The sequence below is a fragment of the Camponotus vicinus genome, unplaced genomic scaffold (genome assembly GCF_025532165.1).
Source record: "Camponotus vicinus isolate PSW18456_S1 unplaced genomic scaffold, iyCamVici1.0 SCAF_11, whole genome shotgun sequence".
Classification (NCBI taxonomy): domain Eukaryota; kingdom Metazoa; phylum Arthropoda; class Insecta; order Hymenoptera; family Formicidae; genus Camponotus; species Camponotus vicinus.
Window position 1 is genome coordinate 16,581,796 of NW_028141947.1, and position 19,068 is coordinate 16,600,863.

The following is a 19,068-nucleotide window of genomic DNA, read 5'->3' on the forward strand; positions in this document are numbered from 1 at the left end:
TACGTAAATCGTCTATCTTCAGACTTTTCTTGAATTATTATTTAGACTTACTTGAAGAACCAAACATGCTCAGTTGTATATATTCACTTATATTGCGATAATGAATAGCAAGACAAAGAGAATAAGAGAATTAAATAAAATTTAATTCAAATACTAGCTTTTTATGTCGTCGCAAGTATCGCTTGAGTAATGTCTTCTGAAAAGTAACATAGAATTTTAATTAATAAAGTTAATAAAGGAAATAAAATATATCCAAATGCATGAGAAAAAATTGAAAAACTGGAAATAGATATAATTAGATAGAATTATCAGATAGGTTTTGCGTAATTATTATATTTTTATGCGTGTAAAGATGTGCGTAAGTAAAAAGGTAACGCGCGCGACTGTTTCAAGAAAATAAAGATATAAAGTTGACATGTACGAAATAATTGTTTTTATGCAATCATTAAAACTAATAAAGTAGAAATGCGCTGAAAAGAACTGAATCTGTAGGCTTCTTAAATACCTCGTAAATTTAGTTATTGTGTTATGTTACATCGAATGTTATCAAAAACTTAATTAAAAATTATATGTTCAATTATATATATTATAGATAGATAGGATAAATACAATTTTTGAAACGATATCTTCTTTAATTAATTTTTCATTAGAACCTATATGCTTCCAAGATGTACATAATCATTAAATCTTTGTTATATGAAAGATCATTGCTTTGTATTAAAAAGAGATCTATTTAAAATTTACTCCTAAGATTTACTTTTAAGATTATACACTTTGTATTATAATATTGACATTAAAAAATGACAAATATGTGTCGAAAATCATTTGTAAAACAAGAAGAAATTAATCATCATATATACAATAATTATGAATAAACTTTAAACATAGTGTACAATAAAGAAGCTATTATGAGTACGAACCACAGACTTCTATATATTATAAATAATATTATAGATAATATACAAAAGTCTGTGTACAATAAAATTTATATTTTTTATCTATCCAAAAAAATTATCGAATTTTGTTTAAATATGATATTGTTTTATTAATAAATGATATTTTACATAATAAATCATATAAAACTTTTTAAATTAATTTAGAATATTCTACTATATTATTGTATCCATTTGCAATTTGATGCAATTTTAAAGAAATTCGTTCTTTACTTAAAAAAAAAATTTTTTTAAATATATATATATTGGAATCTTCAAAAAAATATATATTATTACAAATTTTCAAAAGTCAGAAGGATATAATATCGCTTTGTATAAGAAAAGATTCTTTAATTAAAAGATCCTAATTAATGCCATAATGTTCTTTATTTCTTGTTTTATGTGCAATATTACTAACTCTGTATTTTCTCAATCAACATTTTTCAAATGTTTGACCAGATTTCTAAAAACTTGACCCCATTTTCTGATTTATCGTAACTCGTTATGATACTTTATAATAATCATAATTTATAATATTTTATCGGGATAGTACATAAAAATTAATTATTTAAGGCTCTAATTTATTACTTTTTGGTTTCGATATTGAAACCTTACAAATTGTATGTCAATTTACTCAATTTACTCGTTGAAGAAATAGGAAAGTAAAATTGTGTTTTATAAAGAAATAGAAAATGTTTAAATGTAAGAAAATTATATATTTTACTTTCATTTATAGTAATATGTTGAATGTTTATTTTTCCTATTTTATTACAAAATTATTACAAAATAACTTATTTAATGTATAATTTGTGAAAAAAATTGATTGTTCATTGGAAAACTAATTTAAAAATTTGATGAATATGCATAGGTGACTTGATGAAGTATAAAAAAAATTTAACTTGAAAAATATTAATTATCTTGATGTTTATAAAGCATGTAATAAAAATTCTTAATGGTAAAAAAAACATATAATTGTACATAAGATAAACTGCTTTATTGAACTTCATTTTGTAAAATAATAAGAAATGTATGAATCAAATATTCCTCAATAAGGTACAAATATCACATGCACAGCCGTAAACAAGTTTTCGAAAGAAAAACTGATTTTGAGAGACTTATTCTATAAGTTCGTATTCGAGTAAAAATGATATCTTCGTATAAATTGATTAAATATACATTAATTCGTAAACTCTACTGCGTACGATATTCGAATGTTCACATTTTTTCGTATGTTTCTTCATAACCGCACGTTGTACAAGTATGTGTATACGTATCATCCTCTTCATTGTATGTATCTTCCCCAAACTTATGAGTATGAGATGCTTTTGTCGTCTTATCGTATAATGAGCTTCTCACTTGCATTCGCAGCTGTTTGATCTTTATTCCCATGAAAGATAAACCTTTTTTTAGCATCAAAAGATGTAATATACATTAAAATCTCATAATCCATAAGGATAAGGTACCTTTTTGTTAAATTTTTTAATCTTGGCTCCCTCCCGCTTTATATCGCGGATTTCTTTCTCTTTGAGCAGGTTCTCCTCCGAACCCCAGACTTCTAAAGCCCTTTGCTCTATCTGCAAATGAAGATACAATTTCATCTCGCCCCAATTCATATTGTGAGGATTCTTTCGCATGATATACTTCAGCGTTGGCTCTCGCTTATCGAGATCACAATCTTTCAGTAAGTACTCTTGTTTAGCTTCTGTCTTGGTAATTAAAGAATGCTTTCCCTCTTTATCTCTAGAGCAATGATATAATAATTGCGATTTTTGAGGATTATTAATAGATACGCAGAAAAAGTGGTTAAGATTTAAGGGAATTATTATTCTCCGTCTCTCTTAAACATTTTCTATTATCTTACCTGCAATTATCACAAACAGCCAGATCAAACGTTTGCAAAAGATACGAATCTCCAAATTTCTGTTGACATTCTTCACACTCGTTAAATTTACCAATAACAGGTTCTGGCTCAGTTCTAATTTTCAGCTAATTAAATATGCAATATTATAAGCACTATAAGAATGATGTATGATCATGTACAAAGATATACATATTTATATAATGTATATACCATTTGTTGTTCCAATTCATCATTTTCTTCTATCAGGAAACCTCCACCGCTATCAATAACACGCTGCCCTTGAACTTTTAATAATCTTCCTTTTACAGACTCACTATTTTCTCTATAGCAACCATGTTATTAATTACCATGTAATTAATTACAATAAGAATATTACTCAAACATACTTTTGAAGATAATAAATTAATTTTATGTAAAATTTTTATAAAGACCTTATTGTTGAAAAAAAAAAAACGATTCTATTATACTATCATATAATTCTGTCGTATATTCTGTCATATGTTTGATATATATTACCTTGCATATGGGTGAGTTACGATTTTGGATTTTTTTAACAAAAGTGCTCTCTGACGATTCCTTTCAGCTCGTTCTTTAAGTTGTATTTCCATATCTGTGCTACCATTTTTAGTTGAATTATTTTCTATACTTACAGCTGTCGTGCTAGCCATTCTCTAAAATATTAAATTTGCATGCATATATTTTATATTAGTTACATATATATATATACAGTGTTTGCTGGTATCTAGATAAAATTATCTAGATAATTATCTAGATAAAGAAATGGATCATCTTTATCTTTAACTAGATGAAGAAATACAATGTATCTTTATCTTTATCTTAGATGAAAAATATATGTCATCTTATCTAAAAATTGTCTAAGATGACGTTTTCATTATGCAAAAGAGTTTTCCAGGCAAACTTCTAAAAATCTATCTAAAATATATTTTTTATTTGGAAAATAATATTACAAATATACTTTATCTTACTCAAATAGCTGCAATGCGGTCATTGATTGGTTGAATGGGTTCTTAAGACGATCTTAAATATAAGAACGGACTATGAATACCGGCCTTTGTATGTTTTTTTAAATGTTCCAATAAATAACGATTATCTCACATGTTAGCATTTAAAAACTTTTACGTTATAATGGGAAAAAATAACTGCATAATTCGGGGTAAAAAAAATCTGAAAGTACATTTTAAACAACCTTGTCCGTTCTTAACGTGAAATCATACAATTTTAAGCGAGCGCATTTTTGTTCTCCCTAACCAATTCTACGCAATCTGCTTTGCTTTTGTTTATTTGTATTAATAACGAAATTTTTACTCACCAGCTTTGAATTTAAAAATAAATAAAAACCTATAACGTGCAACGAAAAAGAACGCTGCCAAAGAGGTTCAGTTTGTCTGTAATAAAAATATCGATGTAAACTTTCCGCTAAGCAGAATTCTCGGACATATTTGTGCTAATTCGTGTTTGTTTACTATCGAAAATATACTAGAGCCTAGAGCGACGAATTTAAGTGTAGAAGGTGTAAACATCACGAATAGATCTTTAGTTATCCACTAGAGAGGTATCTCCACTTGCACTTTATGCACTTGAAATACACGTGACTAGTTGACATTAGACATCTGTGCTCGTTGATGAGTGACAAAGATATAAATCGTAAAATTAAAAAAGAATTTGCTTTATTTATAGAAATTTAAAAAATATTTCGTTGAAAAACATTTAATTAGTGTTATTTTTTTGAAAAAAATTTTAAACTAGTTTTTTACATAAATAGCATCTTTAGAGAAATTGTAGATTTTTTTAGTAGCTCTCTATCTATTATTTAAAATTAATACTAATTTATTGTCTGTCGATATATGTATTAACAGGCTAAATTATTCTCCATTAATTTTTAAAGCTTTGAATGTCCGTTCAAATATTTTGATTAATAATCGAATTCAGATTCATATGGAAAAAACACGCGTAATATGGTTAAAATAAAGCATAAAACGCATATTTATTACAATTAATAACAATTAAAACTTATTCTTTCTCTATTGCCAAGACCTAAAACCGTATATTACAATATCGATCAAAAGTTTAATTTGAAATAATAGCTTCTTACGTCTACATTGTAGAGTCACATACTCACAATCAAGAGTTGAATAAATTTACTCAGACTCTATATACATGATGTTAAACAATCATTGTCAAGTTTCCGTTGCATTGATATTTCGAATACTATAACTGTATTTGTGAATATTCGATTTTGTATCGATATTTTGAATATTCACGTATACAATTATTTACAAAATGCATGCTGTGTCATAGACTAGATAGATTGCTCTTAAAAAGACAGACACACATTATATAGAGAATTTATATCATTTGTGAAATTATTCTATAAAAGTACCGCATTAATAGTGTTCATAAACTATTCGATTAATAGAAAAACATCGCGTGAAATAAAAAATAGATACAAACGGTGTGATAAGCTAATATATATATCTTTCAAATAATATCTAGAAGATATATAAAATTATAAAATATATCGATTTCTCTTATTCTATTCATCGTAAATAACACTTGTGCTCGCAGAATCGCGAAGAGGAAACAATTTGAATTGCCTCATTTTGATGGAAAAATAAAACTTATCATGTAAACTTCCATATCTCACATACTATATATGTATATATTTTGCGTATTAAAGTGTATTGACGATCACGGAAATAATCTTGAAAGAATACTTTTAATTATTTGTCATGGTGATAAAATACTATCTCCGCATTCTGAACACGTGCTGGCAATTAATTGCACGTTTAATGCGCGTATTCTTCTGAATTTTGGCGATGTTACAGAAGGACGCGCCGACGATGAAAGTAATTCCTTCAATTTTTCTTGCCATAAAATTTCCGATTTAATAAATACAAGAGTAGGTTTACGTTGACTTTCGCTCTGCCAAACATATCCATGCAGGAGCGACCCTCGTATTGCAGCTCGAGCAATTCTTGTATACTAATGTCGAGCTTTTCCATCTCAACGCCCATAAACTTGCAGCGCACAGAGAAAACGCCGTTGCGCTCTGTCGGGCTTATCTCAAATATTACGTTTTTCATTTCCGTTGGACTCAGTGTCTGATCGATCTCCATCAGCACGCCCTTCTCTTGCAGCTTCCAGGCTGAATACTTGATCATCATTTTGGTTCGCAGTTTGCTCAAAGTATGAGTATCCTTCTGCATCGCTTGATATGCGCGAAGTGAACTCTTCCCTCTGTGCAGATTCTGAAGGCAACCTCTTATGTACTCGTTATAGAATTCGACTTGCTCCTGATAATATCTCGTCTTCTCGTCCAATCGCATCTTGGTCGCGCGCAGCGTCTGCAATTCCTTGTCTCTTGCGACGCGATACTTGTTCTTGTTGCAAATATCCCTCGCTATCGCGGTCACGATTGTTTGATAACCGTCCGCGCGAGTCACCCATCCTTCTAGCTCGAGTTTGTTGAGATATGCGCGCAATTGCATCTTGCAATCATTTATAGACGAACTCTCACGAAATGTCGCCGACATGGATGAATGATCGAACCTCGCGCACATTGGAGAAGAAGTGATCTCCAAAGATTCTATCAGAGTTGGTTTTTTTAAAAGTGAAATAACCGAGACGAGCAACTCTTTTGTCTTCACGAAGAGATTGTTCAGATTCGTGTCGTCATTTCGTGGTACTTGAAATTTGTTCGTCAATACCAGGCATACCTCTTGCTTGCTATATCGCGCTAAATTTGTCTCGTACACCGCATTAGATATTCCTAGTAACGATGCTACAGTCGGTACCGGACCAAGATCATCCAACAAATCGTGCAAAGGATCGGATGGATCCGGCGCTATCATGTCTTCGTATCTCAACATCAAGGCGTGTATTTCGCATATTTCCTGCAAAGATACGCATATCTCTGGACTTTGTATAAGTGTGGCCTCCGTATATTCATGAATGTCGAAGTGGTCCTCGAGGTCCTCTACTTGACAGCAGTATCGAAAGAAGTCTTTGAATTTTTCATGGCAGGCAATTATAAAGGGGTTCAAACATTCCAAGTGTGGTGCCTCCTCGCCAAAACCCTTCTTCGAAGTGGAGAATTGCAATACCTTAGCTATACTGGCTAGATTCTTCCTTTGGCAGGAGGACAAGGATCTATCGACCGGCAACGTAACGATATCGAAGGTATCCGGCGCTACAATTGCAGCATTAATGAAATGGTAATAAATCAAATTACCAACAGCCTTCAAGATATCTTTTTCGGGAGCAAACGGAAACTTCTCCATCAGCGAACTGTAGAGGACCTTTGATACATATAACATCCCATAAGGGATCAAATCACGGGACTTTGTTATTCTGTTGAGAAACTCGAGAGAGATCTTCTTCAATTGATTTATCGCTCTTGTGAGCAATTCCTGAACCGGGATATGTTTCAACGCCTGCTCCTGAGACACCGTGTGAGGCATATCCAGAGACTTGCCAGACTCCATTTCCAGCTGATTTCGCCAGAGTTTGTATATATCTACTGGATTTGTCTCCATACATAAATCCTTTTCCTCCAAAACCTTCTCGATCAATGGACCGACAATTTGCTTCAATGATGCCTGACCATTAAACTGTTTCGCGTAGTTAACTACCATCTCGCGAACCAGCGGCTTGCCAGTCAATACGTCGGAAGGCTGATGACAATTGCACTTGATTTCCTCCTTCAATGCATAACCGAAGAGTTTCAATAACAAATAGTCTTCTCTTGTGTTCGACCCAAAATTAAATAGTGTCCAAATAATGTTCTTCAGGAATAATTTGTTGGATTTGTTACTAGGCGGTAAATATAACAGCTTGGACAAATATTGTGGATTTGTTTGCAACGCATAAAACAGGTGTTGATAACCCTCCAACATCTTACGACCTTCTTTCGTTAACGATTTGAGACCCTTCTGTGGTGTTGCGGCGGGATCGCATAAGGTATTTTGATTTTTGTTCACGTTTTGTTCCTTCGCAAGAGTATCCAGACTCTTTCCATGCGCTACTACATCCTACATAAATATATGGGAGATGCTTTAGTTAAAATTCTGATGATATAATTGATTAAATGTACCTGATTCTGGAGGAAATATACCTGTAATGCTATTCTGTTCTGTATCAATAATCCTATTTTAATATACATGTTATTCAAGTGCTCTGATAAATTCTGATTGTGCCTTATACATTGAACGACCTCGTGCTTCAATTTCTAAAACAAACAGTCATGAGAGCAAATTTAATACAGTAATATGTGTAAATAATGTGAAAATATACTTGTAATTCTAGATCCTTGTCGTAATCTTCTGCGCTGAAACCTAATACTGTCGAAAAATGCCTGACCACAGGGAATGACGGTTTCTCTGAGCGCAGTAACGAGTGAAAAGCTTTTCTGGATGCTCGGCCACGCCATAAAGCTTGTATCTTTATTATTTTGTCTTCCTATAATTTAAAAGTATTTTATGATAAGAAATGCAATTTATTAAAATACTTAGTCAAAAATTAAATTCTAAGAAGAGTCTGTGTTTCTACAATATATTGAATGTGGTTATATACCTGTTTCTTATATCGATTTAATTTATCATTCTTATTATTTTCTTTAATATTTGATAACTTATTCTGATGTAATTTATTATTTTTATGATTTGTTTTTGCATTTAATAATTGATTGTGATGTAATGCATTTAATTCTTTTTCTTTCAGCAATTTATGATATTGTTTACGTTGTCTGATGCCTCTCCACCATGCTTGTATCATGATTATACTTTTTATATTATCATTAATATAAGCATATTTGTCAACAATCTTTTTACGTAATAAATATCCTCTAATCCAAGCTTGAAGTCTAATAAATAATTTTTCATCATATGCTGTATAATTTTTCTGACCTGTTTCTATTATAATAGATTCAATTGTTTCCTATAAGCATAAAATGGAGGATTGTTAGCGATGTATATTTTTAATTAAGCATAAAACTCAGAAAGAACACATACATACGTTTATGTCATTTATAGTGAGATGGTGAATTTTTTTAATATCTGCAGGATAATAACATGCATAATTTTTATCTTTCAAGATTTCATTTTTCTCGTTGGTCATGTATGGACAATTATACATATTGTGCTATGATTAAAATATATTGATAATGATTATAATTATGCAAAATATATATTGTATTTTCTATAAAAAAAAATATCCTATACCTTCCGCTTTTGTAATTGTTGTAATGCTAGAAAACATCTCTTTTGACATTCTTTGGAAAGATCTTTGAAATTTTTAATCCCATCAAAATTTTTGCAGCACTCAAGAGCTTCTGTCATATTATCGTCTTGCACATAAGTGTTGATATTGTACAGAAATTTAGTCACTATAAATATATATAATCAAATAAATTAAAATAATTTCTATCTATTACATGATAAATTTTAAGTTAATAATCAACGACTGTGATCGGTTTTGACGTACTGTTTTCGATTTGTTCCATTTCTGATGCAACTGTCTTTGCTACAGTTTCAATATCATCCAACCATAATTCAGATCCATCAAATTTTTTTTCAATTAAACGTTTCTTCAACCTATTCAAGTAAAGAAAAGGATCGTGCGAAAATTTGGGTATATTATACTTGTCGGTTATCATTTCCAAAGCTCTCATCATAGTCTCATGATCGTTTGCTGCTACAGCTTGATTTATCTGCTGTAAAATCTTTATAACTGTTCAAAGAAAGTTATATTAATTTTTATTAATATATAAAAATGTTGTCACATATATATCATTAGTGCGATATTTTTATTGTACCTTCGAAATCCTCGTCGCATTCTGTATTCACCGAATAGATGCATTGTTGAATATCGCTATAAGTTAATAAAGAACATTCTTGGAACGTCTTAAGCTTTACCTGCCGAAGCGTTGCTAGTGACTGAGCATACTTTATCTTATTAAATTCGTCCAATCCCTGTGAGATTATAGTACTATGTTAAAATATAGCTTGTTTCAATATATATTAGTAAAAATAATAATAGTTTTGTGTATACTTACAGGTAAATATACATCAGGATTCGACAGCTTCTCATACACGAAATCTGGATTTTCCATGTCCACTGCTTTGGTAATAGCAGCTATAAGGGGTAGCAAACGTACACTAGCCACTATGTCATTATAAGTGAGATCAGTCTGTCAGAAACAAAATCGTCATTATTAGTGGAAAAATTAATTGCCATAACAGTATAAATAAAAAAAATGATAGTATTTATTTATATTGTTGAATTTTGAGAAAAATGTTTTCAATTTTCGAATTTTTAGATTTTACAAAAAATCAAAATTGAAACACTTTTAAATACATAAATTTAAGCTAAATTAATTTATTATATGAGCTTTTTAATATTCTGTATTCGCTCAATTGTGGAAAAAAAATTAATCAATACTTTGTAATTAAATAGATTTACAAAAATTAACAAAAAAAATAGAAGCTTTTCATGTAAAATAAATGTAAATTTCATATTGCATAAGATTTTTACTCTGTTCATTTCTAAGAAAGATTACATATGTATGAACTTACATGAGATTCTATACGATCGTCTTTCATCTCCTGATAGTACAATGGAACCGCATATTCGTCAATGTAATGAGAGATTTCCAAATATGGACTTTGCAAAATTTCATAAAATTTCTCTTGATCTGCAGATTCTAAAGCCATGTTCAGCAGTTTTACAGTGTTTTCTTCTGTAATATAAATTAGGATTCTATTCAATATCCATTTAAAAGAAATTATTTATAGAAATTTTGTTAAATAATATTAACGTTTGCGGCGTCGCTGCGCGTTCTCGTTTCCTTTGTCAATCGCACTCTGAAATGTATCTATCCAGTATTGAATGTTTTCAGATGCATATATGTCATTGCACGGCTCTTCCCTCAACACCAGCATGAGTTGTTCCTTGTAATCTTCAACATTCTCAGAAGCTATATTCTGTGACATAATACTTATAACATTAATTAAAGCTTTTTAATATACAAATATAATTATATTCGAAAATATACATCTTCCTATACCTTAAAGGGTAATACTGGTGCCCTTAAAGCAGCTATTAAATCAGCATCATTATGCAATACAGATGAAACAATGACTTTCAGGGCACAGGAAGCTGAAATATATTTTATCATAACAAACTAAGTCAAATACAATTTTGCAATAATTATCAAAATTTAAATTTCATAATATTTATTCACCATTCACATAATTAATGTGTCCTTGTATTTCTGCTTGTGTTAATAGCTCATCATATACATCTGCTACATAACTGTCATTGAGGGACTGAGTAGCATTGCAACAATAGAAAAATTAATGAAAAATTAATAAAAAGTATTAAATGTGAATATAAACATATAAAATTGTGCAAGTGTACAATCACATACTCTGTTTAGCGATGTCTCTGTTTTTGCAATTTTAGCAGCCAATAATGCTTCGACATATTCTTTGATATAAACAGATTTGATGTTATTTAATTGTGCCTCTGTACTTTGAAGTGTGTAGAGAACTTTATCATTATCCTGGAAATACAAATTAATTGATATCATGCAACTTACTTTGTATAAAAGAATTACTTTGTAAATAAAATAAAACGAGCGTACATTATCTATTAGAGCTTGATTAATTGCAATCACAGCAGCATGAAGAGCAGCTGTGTCTGTAGCAATACTGTTTGTCAATAAACCTCCTATTTTTTGGAAAGGAGGTAGTTGAATGCCATATTTCTGCAATTCTTTACTGACTGCATCTATTTCTTCATCTAAAAAAAAAACAATAATTGTTATAAAATTATATAAGAATATAATTATAAATATCTTCTTGTCTTTCACACAAATATTTTAATATTTATTTTGTTTTAATATCCTTGTATTTTCTAGATAATATTGCAGAGAACAAAGAAGAGAATACATACCAGAGAAATTTACTTTTCCATACAAATCTTGCATTGGTGGTGCTTTTCCCAATTTAAATAAGTGTGTGCTAAGGGCATGAAGGCAATATATCACTCGTGGCATATTCTTCTTGTCATATATATCTGTTGTTTCTGGTAGGAATGTCTGTAAAAGGCAATTATATCAATAAATGCATCAATATAAGCAGAATACATATTTGTATTATACTAATAATGTTAAACTCTCTACTTATATGGTTATTATATAAACATATACCAATGGTAATTGCATAGATGCCAAGCATTTCAGAAAATGATTTATATTATCAGTGTGACGAAATTGCAATCCTACAGCTTTGTATCTACGCTGTTCAATATCATAGATTTTATTCAATGATAAAACATTAGGTGCCATAAAATGAGCGAGTTTAGCCAGATATACTCCATTACGGAGATTTTCCTCCAGCTCAGTTGTTGGTGGTAACGATTCTCTCAAGCAAGCTTCCATCCATCTGCAAATGGAAATTTTCATAAATTACTCATTTCTTTTTACTTTAGAAAAATTATACTTAAAATATATCTTTATTGTACTAATATATTACTTCTTTGCTCCTTCCAGATAACAGAGATACTCGTATGCCAGTGTTTTTCTGCGTTGTTCATCTATCTTCTCCACAGATTTCCCCACATCTTCCTCTAAAATGCATTTGTGCAAGCGTAAGTGTTCAGAATACATCATACAAGAAAAATATGGATCGTCCATTTAAATTGTCTCTTTGTAATGTCAATGTCACAGAAATGTTTGTGCCAAAGCACTATTTATCTCTGCTATTTCCAAATAGTCAACACATACATACATACACGTGCATGATTATAATTAATTATACGTGTATAAGTGTAAAATTCATTAAATTTGTTCATAATATTTATTGACCCTCGGAAACTAACGAGTATTTATAGAGATTCCGTGATTTGTTCGCACAAGAGAACGCGGAGATACATATTTACTATTAATTAATATAACGAAACGAGACTCCAGATGACAGTTTCCTCACCTTTTCCATCCTCCGTCGAAACGTCAGCCGCGTCGATCATTCTGAGAACGAACAACTGTCACACGCGAAAAGCCGGCGAGCGCAACAGGTGAAAAACAAATCGGACGATACGTTACCTGTTATCTCGAATTCAAATTTATCTTTCCGCGGGGGGCAGCACTGACGGCAGTGCTGCCAACGATGCGGAACAAACAGTCACGGTGTATATCCCGAGTACCTAGATGGCATCGGAAAAGAAAGGGGAAAACGACGGAAGCGAAGAACGCCGAATGTACCCGAAAAAATTATATTATTTTACATTTTTTATGACATATTATATTATTTATAAAATTTTAAAAAATTAGTTTTTAGTATTTCTACAATATTTACATTACTATAGAAATATTTAAAAATACTAATTTTAAAATTTTTCTAAAAAGTACGTGTCAAAATAATTTTTCATATTTAATATTTAAATAAAATAAAATTTATCATTATAATTTAATTATTATTATTTATAATATTAATATTAATATTTAAATTTAAATAAAATTTATTATTATAATTTATATATATATAATATTTCTTATATATATATATATATATATATATATATATATATATATAGATCATTATTAAAATTTCACTATTTATCTATAATATTTATTATTAATAAATATCATTTATATTCAAAATAGAGTAATTAAAATTTGAATACGAACGGGAGTTACCTAGAAAATGGCGGACCAATCAAAAGTGGTCCCTCGATGGCCAGTCTCTTGGCTGCGTTCGGAAACATCACCCGAGTGTACCCGGATATCATTTTATCCTTGTTTAACATTTGGGCCCATATTCTGAATCCTCTTTTATCGATAAAAGTGCTCCTAAAAGCGGCCTGTAGCCAATCAGAAGGCTTATATGCCACTTTTAGAGGCACTTTTATCGATAAAAGAGGATTCAGAATATGGGCCTTGGTGAACAACAAGGATAAAATGATACCCGGGGGCACTCGGGTGATGTTTCTGAACGCAGCCCTTATTAGAGGGTCTCTACCCGAAAGAGTATCGAGTTCTCGTCGCGAGATGGCGCGGCGGGCGGCCCGGCCGGACGGAGGGCTCGCGACGCCAACCGATGGATACGCCGCTTACCCCCGGTACATGCATACGCACACATACATACGTGCATCTTCGGCCTAAGGGTGGGTCTGTCCTTCGTGCGGGAGGGGTCGCGCGGCCGCAAATCAGCGCCGTGAACGTCGCTTCGGGTTCGGGTCTGCTCTCGCGCGAGTTGCAAGGGCGGTGATCCGCGTGCGATATACCACCCGATCGCTCGTGGGCCACCCGGTGCATGGTCTCTTGGTGCGCGGTCGCCTCTTCTCGCCGACAACGAGCACGATCGAAGGCGGATGGAACGTGGCGCTTTCCTGCTTTCCTGATTCCCCGCTTCTGTCAGTAATAGAGAAAGAGAGAGAGAGAGAGTGAGAAAGAGAGTGACGGAGAAACGCACACGAGCCCCCCCGGTACGTAGGTACCGCTCCGGTCGTTCATGGCTGCGGCTCGGGGTGGGGGAAAACAAGCCCTGTAACGACGTAAGATCCCAAAAGCTTTATGCAGGAATATGTCAAGTTTAAAAATCGGTAAGTTCGGCCGACCCTCATATGTGTACGTTTCCCCGCTTTTTGCGCTCCTCGCACGATTCGTAGCGCGTAGGTTGTGTCACGTCTCTCGCCTGTTTCTCTTTCTCTCGAGAGAGAGGGAGGGAAAGAGAGAGAGAGAGGAGCAGACGAGCCTTTTAGAGCAGCGATCGCTCGTTCGCTTAGAGTCATTTGTGCCATGTCTATGACTAATTTCGCTCGGCGATATTGTCCCTTTCCGAGAGAATCGCCGGCGCTTCCGTTGACGCGAACGTGGAGGTGGTGACTTCGATATGCGCATATGCGACACGAGCCTCGTATTCGCACCTATGATTTCATATTTTTCCTCGAGTCTCTTCGTCGCGTTTCCTTGGATTATGTGTTCGATGTTTACGAGGGACAAAATTCGAGTCAGCTGGGGTTTTAGCGTCATCGGTTTATTTCATGCACCTAGTCTTATATAGGACACTTGCTTTTTTTTTTCGATGCCGAATTGCTTTCTCCTTTCTCAATCGATATACAAATTGTTTGGATCGTACATCTTCCTCTCGGGATATTGAGAAAATTTTCTCGACGTACAAGATAGAACAGAGGAGAAGGAGGCCCGGAAATGTCCACATTATTGTGTATTTTTATTTAGTCCAAGAAATGCACTTGTATTCTAAATCTTAATTGATTGCTCATGACAGGTTTGCTTCAATAAAGCTCTTACAAAAGTTTCACAATATTGACAAGTATATTAGTTAGACATTATATTCTTCATGCTGTTAATTATATAGCTTGAGTTGTATATATGTAGTTATATATTTGTTATATCGCATGCATATATATAATATAATACTAGAATACAGATCACATGTACTTTGTATAAAGAATATTTTTATATTAACTTATTTAATTTATGAATGAAGGATAAGCACTAAGATATAGCTATTGATTTATGCATTGCTTATGATATTTTCCCAGTTGGTTTTCAATGTTATTAATTATTAATTTGAGTTATATATATAAGTTTAACTAATTTTGCTATTAGAATGTATATTTATCACAAACAGATGTTATTATTATTCCAATCATGAAATATATTGCACATTTAGGGAGATAAAGATTTTTGAAAAATAAATAGGCATATATATAGGGTGAGTCGCTTAGTGTAACAATCTACAATTATTTTTGTCATTTTTATCAAAATAAAAGTCTGTTTAATATTCGCTATGTGACTTCACATTCAAATATCTCTGAACATTGTTACTAATATAAGCGAAATCATAAAATTATTATGGATCTTTATAAAACTTACAAATGTTACATTCTGTGAAAAGTTAAATGGTCTCACTCTATTAATGTGCATATTAATATGTATTTTAAATATAATATTATGATAAAAAAATAAAATTTTATCAAACTTGTCTAATAATCTTATGCTAATGACTGTTATTTTATTTTTTCCAAAGTGTTGGTAATGCACTTGCTTGCGCTACCCTTGAGAGCAATGGATTCTGACCAAAGAAATCAGCAGGTGCATCAGCACTGAACAAAAAAAAGCAAAAATAAAGTAATGAATGCCTGCTGCACTCACGCCATCGACTCTGTACAAGACTTAAGATTTATTGAAGTAGTACGTGAGTAGCAGCTACTCACGCCACACTCTCAGCTGTACATATAAATTTAAATACATATATATATAATATATCGTCGTATATATATATCTATATATATATATACACATCATATATATACATATATATATACATACATATATACATATATATGTATTTATTTTTTCGCACATGGCAGCCATGAAGCATGGTACGTTTTATTTTTTCGTATGCTTTGCTTTGTATGTAAATTTCTTTTTATTCAAGGTATCGATAAAGTTCATCAGGTCTATATAAGTCTATTACCTTGATGATGATTTGTTTAATTTTTAAATTCCATGTATATATTTTGTAAATTTATAATTTTAGTCCTATGTATATTTTACAAACTTTTCGAAAAACATATCGAGACTTTTATTCATTTACGTATAATTTTATACTTAATTTACATAATTGATTACTGTATAAATTATTGATTTTATATCGATCGTGATATTTGTTACATAAAATTATAAAGTACATGTTACTGTTTCTATACAAACAAATATAGTACTTGTGCGTGTATGTGTGTGTGTGTGTAAGTAGAGTGATGAAATTAAGAATAGTAAGTTTGATTTTATTTCTTCTGTTATCAAAAGTAGTACATCAACCTGATGATCTTTTGTTATAATCATTTCACTAAGTTATACAATACATATAAATTATTAATATTTACAAATTATATAAACGAAATAAGATGCAATGAAAGTGATGATTGATAATTTATACATATTATTGACGTTAAGAAGAGGAGAAATTAATTTAACACAATGATTTCTTACTCATGCATCTTTTTTACCAATATGTGTTATAATAATCATGATACATTTCAGGCAAGACGAGTCAAGACGACGTATGTTACGTTGTCGCCAAATATGATTACGGAGCACAGGGCGCCCAGGAACTAGATTTACGTAAGAATGATCGTTATCTATTACTGGACGATTCGAAACATTGGTGGCGAGTGCAAAGTGCGAGGGGACAGGCGGGATACGTGCCGAGCAATTATGTTAAGAAGGAGAAGCCTTCGTTGTTCGACAGTATTAAGAAGAAAGTTAAGAAGGGTTCCGGCTCTAAGACGTTGCCATCCAGTAACTCGCCGTCTCGTGCGGTTGAGTCACCCATCATGGCACGACGTCTACCGGCCGATCCGAGCGAAGCGATCGGCACCGCGGTTGTCAAGTATAATTATCAGGCACAGCAAGCTGACGAGCTATCCCTCGTGAAGGGCACTAGAATTCTGATACTCGAGAAGAGCAACGATGGTTGGTGGCGAGGCCAAAGCGGCACCCAAGCTGGCTGGTTTCCGTCGAATTACACCCAGGAGGAGGGCGATGCCGACGACACGCTGCACACGTACGCGATGGCCGAGAATGTGCTCGATATCGTGGTGGCTCTTTACTCGTTCTCGTCCAACAATGATCAGGAGTTATCGTTCGAGAAAGGCGATCGTCTCGAGATCCTCGATCGTCCACCGGCGGATCCGGAATGGTACAAGGCGAGAAACAGCCAGGGACAGGTCGGATTGGTGCCGCGCAATTATCTTCAAGAGCTCAGCGAATACTTGACGCAACCGTATCGCGAACGCGGTATGACGAGCAGTGAGATAAGTCAAGGAGATTCCCTCGAACGGAGGCCGGACCCAGGTGATCGGCCGCATCTCGTCGGTAAACCCTGGTACTATGGTAGTATTACACGTTCGCAATGCGATACACTGCTCAATCAACATGGCCACGATGGAGATTTCCTAATCAGGGATAGCGAAACCAACGTAAGTATAAGATGAATGCGATTGTTGTCGCAATTAAATCAAAATATTTCGCGTTTAGTCAACTCTAGAAACGTCTTGCCGAAATGAATTATATCTCAGTCGAAAGTTTACATTTTAAGAGCTAATCTGTGTATATTTACATTGTGTCCTTCTATTTATCCTATTTTGCTGCTTTATATATAAATAATTAAGAATCAAGTTCTGCTTGAAAAAGAATATTTAAGGAAAATTTAATGTTTGAAAATTTACTAAAAATTTGGTAATATAATTTGGTAATATAATTGCTCCAGTTCATTATACCCATAAAGAATGCATATAATACAAAAATATAAAACATATATATAATACAAACATATGAGATGGTTTGTCGTTATAAGCTTGCTCATTATTGTCAATTTTTAGATGGGCGACTATTCGGTATCCTTGAAAGCACCAGGACGTAATAAGCACTTTAGGGTACACGTGGAAGGAGCGCTATATTGCATCGGTCAAAGGAAATTCCACACACTAGACCAGCTTGTAGATCATTACCAGAGGGCGCCAATTTACACCAATAAGCAAGGTGAAAAGTTGTACTTGGTACGCCCATTACCAAAAGGCAATGCCAGTAGCAACGGTTGCTAGATGAATTCGTGCCATGAAGAAGAAGAAGAAGAAGACAGTCCATGCGCTTTCAGATGTATCGCTAAGATACGCGACGCCTGCCTAGTAATATCAATATCATCATACACATCTCGTACGTTTATACATAACAATTAATATAATTGGTCTACACTCGTATATTAGTGTTTCTCGATTGTTTTTTCCATTTATACAGTGACATATATCTATATATAAATATAATTTATTACTCTAAGTGAATCTTTTACACACACATTCTCCTCGGAGCTTCCAGACTACTCAGCAAACGAACAAAGAAACATAAATATGGCAACTATGTGAAACTAATTGACAACACAACAAGGCTTATATCTTTATATTCATATGTAATTGTAATACGCGAACCGACCATGTTATTACAATTAATAATATATTACAACTGCATATAATATAGACTGCGCAAGTGTAATGATCAAGTAATAATTAATTATCATGCAATTATGAACGATTAAGTGGATCTCTACTCTAGATCTATCGGTATTGAATTATAACAAAGACTAAGTGTTCATTTGTGATTTTGTATTTATTAGAAGTTTTTAAGTAAATAAACTGTATTTAAGTGTGCATAAAAAGAGAGATAGAATATAT

General features: G+C 32.5%; 3 protein-coding genes across 10 annotated transcripts; 1 reads left to right on the forward strand and 2 right to left on the reverse strand.

The window, feature by feature from the left end:
- Positions 1 to 1,904: 1,904 nt before the first annotated feature.
- On the reverse strand, positions 1,905 to 4,293 carry Xpac (DNA repair protein complementing XP-A cells homolog Xpac). 3 transcript variants are annotated; one of them, XM_083082521.1, is made up of 7 exons: positions 4,124 to 4,293; positions 3,780 to 3,831; positions 3,310 to 3,464; positions 3,004 to 3,115; positions 2,794 to 2,918; positions 2,396 to 2,672; positions 1,905 to 2,309 (listed from the first exon to the last, which is right to left on the reverse strand). In XM_083082521.1, exons 3-7 carry the CDS (start codon positions 3,459 to 3,461, stop codon positions 2,148 to 2,150), a joined length of 828 nt encoding a protein of 275 aa, XP_082938647.1. In that variant the 5' UTR covers positions 3,462 to 3,464; positions 3,780 to 3,831; positions 4,124 to 4,293; the 3' UTR covers positions 1,905 to 2,147. The 3 variants fall into 3 exon arrangements, with proteins under 3 accessions (XP_082938647.1, XP_082938644.1, XP_082938646.1); XM_083082518.1 differs by lacking the exon at positions 3,780 to 3,831 and having other exon boundaries at positions 4,124 to 4,292; XM_083082520.1 differs by lacking the exon at positions 4,124 to 4,293 and having other exon boundaries at positions 3,780 to 4,097.
- A 477-nt stretch (positions 4,294 to 4,770) lies between these two features.
- Positions 4,771 to 14,398, reverse strand: LOC145961909 (ras GTPase-activating-like protein IQGAP1). 3 transcript variants are annotated; one of them, XM_083082500.1, is made up of 20 exons: positions 13,959 to 14,398; positions 12,801 to 12,841; positions 12,348 to 12,441; positions 12,023 to 12,257; positions 11,767 to 11,911; positions 11,456 to 11,613; positions 11,240 to 11,374; positions 11,054 to 11,138; positions 10,877 to 10,968; positions 10,628 to 10,793; positions 10,386 to 10,549; positions 9,866 to 10,000; positions 9,626 to 9,782; positions 9,295 to 9,540; positions 9,033 to 9,196; positions 8,827 to 8,952; positions 8,386 to 8,748; positions 8,107 to 8,271; positions 7,928 to 8,041; positions 4,771 to 7,844 (listed from the first exon to the last, which is right to left on the reverse strand). In XM_083082500.1, exons 1-20 carry the CDS (start codon positions 14,126 to 14,128, stop codon positions 5,670 to 5,672), a joined length of 5,130 nt encoding a protein of 1,709 aa, XP_082938626.1. In that variant the 5' UTR covers positions 14,129 to 14,398; the 3' UTR covers positions 4,771 to 5,669. The 3 variants fall into 3 exon arrangements, with proteins under 3 accessions (XP_082938626.1, XP_082938627.1, XP_082938629.1); XM_083082501.1 differs by lacking the exon at positions 13,959 to 14,398 and adding an exon at positions 12,917 to 13,072; XM_083082503.1 differs by lacking the exon at positions 12,801 to 12,841 and having other exon boundaries at positions 13,959 to 14,094.
- Dock (SH2/SH3 adaptor protein dock) lies at positions 13,953 to 19,067 on the forward strand. Of its 4 annotated transcripts, XR_014435744.1 has the most exons (5): positions 13,954 to 14,415; positions 15,867 to 16,221; positions 16,883 to 17,820; positions 18,223 to 18,556; positions 18,678 to 19,067. XR_014435744.1 is itself a non-coding variant. In XM_083082513.1 (4 exons), the coding sequence occupies exons 2-4, from the start codon at positions 16,203 to 16,205 to the stop codon at positions 18,442 to 18,444; spliced, it is 1,179 nt and encodes a 392-aa protein (XP_082938639.1). In that variant the 5' UTR covers positions 13,954 to 14,415; positions 15,867 to 16,202; the 3' UTR covers positions 18,445 to 19,067. The 4 variants fall into 4 exon arrangements, 3 of the variants coding, with proteins under 3 accessions (XP_082938641.1, XP_082938639.1, XP_082938640.1); XM_083082513.1 differs by having other exon boundaries at positions 18,223 to 19,067; XM_083082514.1 differs by lacking the exon at positions 13,954 to 14,415 and adding an exon at positions 14,490 to 15,101 and having other exon boundaries at positions 18,223 to 19,067.
- The last annotated feature ends 1 nt before the right edge of the window (position 19,068 follows it).